Source organism: Coregonus lavaretus (genome assembly GCF_964263955.1).
Source record: "Coregonus lavaretus genome assembly, chromosome: 11".
Lineage (NCBI taxonomy): Eukaryota > Metazoa > Chordata > Actinopteri > Salmoniformes > Salmonidae > Coregonus > Coregonus lavaretus.
Window position 1 is genome coordinate 16,305,315 of NC_139998.1, and position 7,661 is coordinate 16,312,975.

Consider the following 7,661-nt stretch of genomic DNA (forward strand, 5'->3'; position numbering starts at 1 on the left):
TTGAGAATCTGTGGTATGACTTAAAGATTGCTGTACACCAGCGGAACCCATCCAACTTGAAGGAGCTGGAGCAGTTTTGTCTTGAAGAATGGGCAAAAATCCCAGTGGCTAGATTTGCCAAGCTTATAGAGACATACCCCAAGAGACTTGCAGCTGTAATTGCTGCAAAAGGTGGCTCTAAAAGTATGGACTTTGGGGGGTGAATAGTTATGCACGCTCAAGTTTTCAGTTTTTTTGTCTTATTTCTTGTTTGTTTTACCCCCAAAAATATTTTGCATCTTCAAAGTGGTAGGCATGTTGTGTAAATCAAATGATACAAAATCAATTTTAATTCCATGTTGTAAGGCAACAAAATAGGAATAATTCCAAGGGGGGTGAATACTTTCGCAAGCCATTGTATATCTCAATATAACAATAAACCCGTAGAAAAAAAGAAGGGAGGAAAGTGCTCTTACCAGCTTTATGTGAGGAAATGTACATGTACACATACACAGTGTGGAAAAAAAAGTATTTAGTCAGCCACCAATTGTGCAAGTTCTCCCACTTAAAAAGATGAGAGAGGCCTGTAATTTTCATCATAGGTACACGTCAACTATGACAGACAAATTGAGAAAAAAATATCCAGAAAATCACATTGTAGGATTTTTAATGAATTTATTTGCAAATTATGGTGGAAAATAAGTATTTGGTCACCTACAAACAAGCAAGATTTCTGGCTCTCAAAGACCTGCAACTTCTTCTTTAAGAGGCTCCTCTGTCCTCCACTCGTTACCTTTGTTAATGGCACCTGTTTGAACTTGTTATCAGTATAAAATACACCTGTCCACAACCTCAAACAGTCACACTCCAAACTCCACTATGGCCAAGACCAAAGAGCTGTCAAAGGACACCAGAAACATAATTGTAGACCTGCACCAGGCTGGGAAGACTGAATCTGCAATAGGTAAGCAGCTTGGTTTGAAGAAATCAACTGTGGGAGCAATTATTAGGAAATGGAAGACATGCAAGACCACTGATAATCTCCCTCGATCTGGGGCTCCACGCAAGATCTCACCCCGTGGGGTCAAAATGATCACAAGAACGGTGAGCAAAAATCCCAGAACCACACGGGGGGACCTAGTGAATGACCTGCAGAGAGCTGGGACCAAAGTAACAAAGCCTACCATCAGTAACACATTACGCCGCCAGGGACTCAAATCCTGCAGTGCCAGACGTGTCCCCCTGCTTAAGCCAGTACATGTCCAGGCCCATCTGAAGTTTGCTAGAGTGCATTTGGATGATCCAGAAGAGGATTGGGAGAATGTCATATGGTCAGATGAAACCAAAAAATGACTTCTTGGTAAAAACTCAACTCGTCGTGTTTGGAGGACAAAGAATGCTGAGTTTCATCCAGAGAACACCACACCTACTGTGAAGCATGGGGGTGGAAACATCATGCTTTGGGGCTGTTTTTCTGCAAAGGGACCAGGACGACTGATCCGTGTAAAGGAAAGAATGAATGGGGCCACGTATCGTGAGATTTTGAGTGAAAACCTCCTTCCATCAGCAAGGGCATTGAAGATGAAACGTGGCTGGGTCTTTCAGCATGACAATGATCCCAAACACACCGCCCGGGCAACGAAGGAGTGGCTTCGTAAGAAGCATTTCAAGGTCCTGGAGTGGCCTAGCCAGTCTCCAGATCTCAACCCCATAGAAAATCTTTGGAGGGAGTTGAAAGTCCGTGTTGCCCAGCGACTGCCCCAAAACATCACTGCTCTAGAGGAGATCTGCATGGAGGAATGGGCCAAAATACCAGCAACAGTGTGTGAAAACCTTGTGAAGACTTACAGAAAACATTTGACCTGTGTCATTGCCAACAAAGGGTATATAACAAAGTATTGAGAAACTTTTGTTATTGACCAAATACTTATTTTCCACCATAATTTGCAAATAAATTCATTAAAAATCCTACAATGTGATTTTCTGGAATTTATTTTCTAATTTTGTCTGTCATAGTTGACGTGTACCTATGATGGAAATTACAGGCCTCTCTCATCTTTTTAAGTGGGAGAACTTGCACAATTGGTGGCTGACTAAATACTTTTTTCCCCCACTGTATTTATACCTGTACATCACAGAAGTCCTACTATCTTACAGGGACTATCTTATAGCGTACAGGGACTGTTCTTAACATCAATGTTACACAAGATTTTCAGAACCACAGCCACATGAGAAATACAGACACATCACAATTGTAGTCAATATGAATATGTATTACTGTATTTATTTATGTATATTTATGTATTGACAATATCATTATACAATTCCAATCAACATGTCTGTATGAGTGGAGAGTGAGTGATAAAAAACACAAATATCTCATTCACTTTACTAAGCCATAATGCTGTATCTGTGAGAGACAATACTCAATTACCAATACATTCATCAGTTTCAACAGCTTCTGAGATAGCAGCACCATGACTCCATCATTATGGACACAGATGACAAGATACACCCTATTTATAAAGCTTTGAAGATGATTTGCTTTAATGTTCATTATGTGTCAAATAAGAGTGACTCTTGGGATGGGGTATACAGTGAGAGGATAATAATATAATAATAATAATAATAATAATAATAATAATAATAATAATTATAATAAATACGCTGCAGGATTTCAGTCCTTCACGGCGTAGTATGTTACCAATTGTTTTCTTGGTGACTATGGTCCCAGCTGCCTTGAGATCATTGACAAGATCCTCCCGTGTAGTTCTGTGCTGATTCCTCACCGTTCTCATGATCAATGCAACTCCACGAGGTGAGATCTTGCATGGAGCCCCAGGACGAGGGAGATTGACAGTTATTTTGTGTTTCTTCACAAAAACACACGGCCAAGGCAACAAAGGAGTGGCTCAAGAAGAAGCACATTAAGGTCCTGGAGTGGCCTAGCCAGTCTCCAGACCTTAATCCCATAGAAAATATGTGGAGGGAGCTGAAGGTTCGAGTTGCCAAACGTCAGCCTTGAAACCTTAATGACTTGGAGAAGATCTGCAAAGAGGAGTGGGACAAAATCCCTCCTGAGATGTGTGCAAACCTGGTGGCCAACTACAAGAAACGTCTGACCTCTGTGATTGCCAACAAGGGTTTTGCCACCAAGTACTAAGTCATGTTTTGCAGAGGGGTCAAATACTTATTTCCCTCATTAAAATTCAAATCAATTTCTAACATTTTTGACATGCGTTTATCTGGATTTTTTTGTTGTTATTCTGTCTCTCACTGTTCAAATAAACCTACCATTAAAATTATAGACTGATCATGTCTTTGTCAGTGGGCAAACGTACAAAATCAGCAGGGGATCAAATACTTTTTTCCCTCACTGTAAATGTCGGGTCCAGGGGGAGCTCAGGGGATAATGATGCAGGTGTGGCAACATGGTTAGAAAAGGCTGGAATGGAATCCCCCCGGGGTGGAGCTTTTGTAGTTGTTGGTACGGCCCATACCATGATGATGAGGTATTCAATGGAAACAGAGAGATAGCCTCTTCACCCTGTTTTGTCATTGAAACAAATGAGATGATCATGTTATTCCTGGTTTTGTCAACTGTCTCAAGCATGACTCATGTATTGTATCTATCTGACAGGATATCTGGCCCTTGCTGGTTGGTTTACGTAAAACTATAAACCCACCTCACTATAAAGAAACCCAGGTTTGGATATAGGTGTCTGGTCTCCGGCCATCATTTCTAAGTCCCTTAGCATCTCAGTCTTCCTCCATTTGGCTCTACGGTTCTGGAACCAAATCTGAAGATTACAGCAAATGAGTTGACATGACAGCAAAGCCATTTTTTAGTTTTTTCCAATTGATAACAAAACATTTATGTAAGCAGCTGATAAGGACTGTTTCTGTTTTCACCTGATAGCAAACATGGATAACAGTGATAACTCAAGATACAAAGTATAGCTATAGAGCTCAAGTTGTGGGGTTATGAATAATGTCAAGTGTTTGATTCTCACTCATAGATTTATATTGTAATATTTATTTGAAAATATTTGTTGAATGTTCAATAAATGTCAAATGTACTCATATAAAAGCTCATAGATATATTTCATGAGCATGTCACAGGTGTTTCATGCTAGCGTACCTGTACTCTTCCCTCAGTGAGCTGCAGACAAGAGGCCAGCTTATCCCTTATGTGGACATCAGGATACTGAGTCTCCAGGAACACCTTCTCCAGCTCCTCCACCTGACCTGGAGTGAAGCTGGTCCTTGTCTGTCTTCTCCTCCTCTGCACTGTGCACACCAAACACAAGCAAAATAGTATTTATTATCATCATCAAAACTGCCTTTTTTGTAATTTCGTTCATCCTCAGATATAATTCCACTGCTTGATTACAGCAATATTGACTGTGTGACTTGTGGTAAATCTCACCATGAGGAGGTTGGCAGCCGTTCCTCTCCCACTGGGCTCTTCCTTGGTCCTGGCCCTCCTCTCTCCCTGCTCTCTCCTGAAGAATACTATCCTTACTGTGGCTGCTGCAGTCCCCATTGTGGTCTGGGGAGATGCGGTCAATGTGGCACTCTCCAGGGTGTAGTTTTGTGACTGCTGTGTTTTGGTCAGATGAAGTGTGGGAATCTCTCCAGTCAGTGACGATGTGCACATGCTGTGGCAGCACCCTGTTATGAACAGTGCCTTCTGTGGACAGAAAAAAAGCACAATATTGATTGATTATCTTCATCCTTAAAATAACTCCAAGAACTATTCGCCAAACTCAGATTATGTTACTGTAAAAGATGATACACAAGTGTACACACATTACACTTTTGCAGACTTGAGACAGCATTAGCCATTTGCCATCCAACCCCTTTGCCTCATTGTAATGTACAGTACCAGTCAAAAGTTAGGACACAACTGCTTATTCATTCAAGAGTTTTTCTTTATTTTTACTATTTTCTACATTGTAGAATAATAGTGAAGACATCAAAACTATGAAATAACACATATGGAATCATGTAGTAACCAAAAAAGTGTTAAACAAATCAAAATATATTTTATATTTGAGATTCTTCAAATAGCCACCCTTTGCCTTGATGACAGCTTTGCACACTCTTGGCATTCTCTCAAGCAGCTTCACCTGGAATGCTTTTCCAACAGTCTTGAAGGAGTTCCCACATATGCTGAGCACTTGTTGGCTGCTTTTCCTTCACTCTGCCGTCCGACTCATCCCAAACCATCTCAATTGGGTTGAGGTCGGGGGATTGTGGAGACCAGGTCATCTGATGCAGCACTCCATCACTCTCCTTCTTGGTAAAATAGCCCTTACACAGCCTGGAAGTGTGTTGGGTCATTGTCCTTTTGAAAATCAAATGATAGTCCCACTAAGCCCAAACCAGATGGTATGGCATATTGTTGCAGAATGATGTGGTAGCCATGCTGGTTAAGTGTGCCTTGAATTCTAAATAAATCACAGACACTGTCACCAGCAAAGCACCCCCACACCATAACACCTCCTCCACCATGCTTTACGGTGGGAACTACACATGCGGAGATCATCCGTTCACCCACACTGCGTCTCACAAAGACACAGCGGTTTGAACCAAAAATCTCCAATTTGGACTCCAGACCAAAGGACACATTTCCACCGGTCTAATGTCCATTGCTCATGTATCTTGGCCCAAGCAGGTCTCTTCTTCTTATTGGTGTCCTTTAGTTGTGTTTTTTTTGCAGCAATTCGACCATGAAGGCCTGATTCACACAGTCCCCTCTGAACAGTTGATGTTGAGATGTGTCTGTGACTGTGACTTCAACTCTGTGAAGCATTTATTTGGGCTGCAATTTCTGAGGCTGGTAACTCTAATTAACTTATCCTCTGCAGCAGAGGTAACTCTGGGTCTTCCCCCCTACCTTGTCACAACACAACTGATTGGCTCAAACGCATTAAGACGGAAATACATTCCACAAATACACTTTTAAGAAGGCACACCTGTTAATTGAAATGTATTCCAGGTGACTACCTCATAAAGATGGTTGAGATAATGCCAAGAGAGTGCAAAGCTGTCATCAAGGCAAATCTGAAGAATCTCAAATATAAAATATATTTTGATTAGTTTAACACTTTTTGGTTACTACATGATTCCATATGTGTTATTTTATAGTTTTGATGTCTTCACTATTATTCTATAATGTAAAAAATAGTAAAAATAAAGAAAAACCCTTGAATGAGTAGGTGTGTCCAATCTTTAGACTGGTAGTGTATACTCCCCAAAATGTGCCTACCCATCATGGTAACATAACAAGTCAAAGTCAATTGAACACACACATTACCTGTATATACATGCTGGTTTGGGCATTCATCATTCTGTCTGTTAACAGACCATCCACCTAGCTCTTCTCGCCTCTCTTCTCCCACTCTGGTTGGTTTTCTCAGCATCTCTTCGGTTGGTTTCCTCAGGATCTTCTCTGTTGGTTTCCTCAGGATCTCCTCGATGGAGTGGAACAGTTTTTTGGGAGGGCTTGTGGCCTCCACTCCTCTATCCAAAGTGAGCTGTCTATGTGAGCTGTCCTCTCTCCACCGGTTCTTTGGTCCTTGCACCGTCACTTGCATAGTAGTCATGCTTCCCTTTTTTAAACCCTTCGTGCTTGTAGGCTCCTGTTGTTTTCTGTTGTATGTTCTTGCCCTATTCTTATCTCTTCAAAGCACCCAACTCTCTCTTTCTCCTCCTCCGTTGTTATTTCCTTCTTTCTGTCAGGTAAAGAGAGTAAGCTAGATGTCCTCGTCCTTTGTTCCTCATCAAGAAGACTGTGTTTCGCCAGCTTCATATGATCATTAAGAGGAGGAGTAAAGTTTACTGGGTAACGATGCCTTTCCTGGTAATCCACAAACACTAATCAGTGTCCATGTTTCACTGAGCTGAGATATCCCAGCTACACTTTACCTTGTGGCAGCTTTTCTATTTCACTACTTACTGTATGTTTTACTACCAGTACAGTATGAACAGTGCTGAACTGACATACCAATAATTTGATATCGTTATCTAAATTAGGAATACTATCTATATCTGAAGGTATATTTGATTATTTATGGTTATAATTATAATACATTTAATCAATGTAATGTTTTGAAACTTGTGTTAGTGTGTATCATGTTGCAAGTTTCACTGCTCTTCTTGTCTACAGGTTTATTGGCTACATATCTTTATCTTTACTACTCTGGCCTCCACATGAACTCTGATTTGCAAACTTGCTACACCTTTCATGAACATTTGCAGACTGCTGTTTGTGAGGGACTCCTCCTTGTGGTACTAAAGAGCACATTGAAGGTTTGAGTCTGTCTCTCTCTAGTGGTGGACAAAGGTATGGCAGACAAGTTATCTTTCTATTCTTCTGGAGGAAACTTTGGATTAGGTCCAGCCAGTGGAATCACAGTCCACATCAACGTAATATTTAAGTTTGTGAAATATCAGAGAGTAACACAGAGCAAAAACAAACACCCTGAATTACCTTTTTGGCCCCAGATTTCCTTTGCAACAAAGGCTTTGATTATTCTCAAATTAGATCCCATGTCTGGTTGGCTCTGAAGTTTGCTTGTATGCAATTGCATACAGTAACAGAGAACCTTTTGTGTTTTCATACATAGTACTGAAAGCAGCTGAGATTATACTTCACCAAACCAGAGTGGTGAGCA

The 7,661-nt window shown here is 40.9% G+C and overlaps 1 protein-coding gene across 1 annotated transcript; it reads right to left on the reverse strand.

The window, feature by feature from the left end:
- Positions 1–3,300: 3,300 nt before the first annotated feature.
- LOC311136901 (uncharacterized protein) lies at positions 3,301–7,017 on the reverse strand. The gene is made up of 5 exons (XM_084171215.1): positions 6,302–7,017; positions 4,409–4,672; positions 4,121–4,269; positions 3,666–3,779; positions 3,301–3,526 (listed from the first exon to the last, which is right to left on the reverse strand). Exons 1-5 carry the CDS (start codon positions 6,588–6,590, stop codon positions 3,353–3,355), a joined length of 990 nt encoding a protein of 329 aa, XP_084027341.1. The 5' UTR covers positions 6,591–7,017; the 3' UTR covers positions 3,301–3,352.
- Between the last annotated feature and the right edge of the window lie 644 nt (positions 7,018–7,661).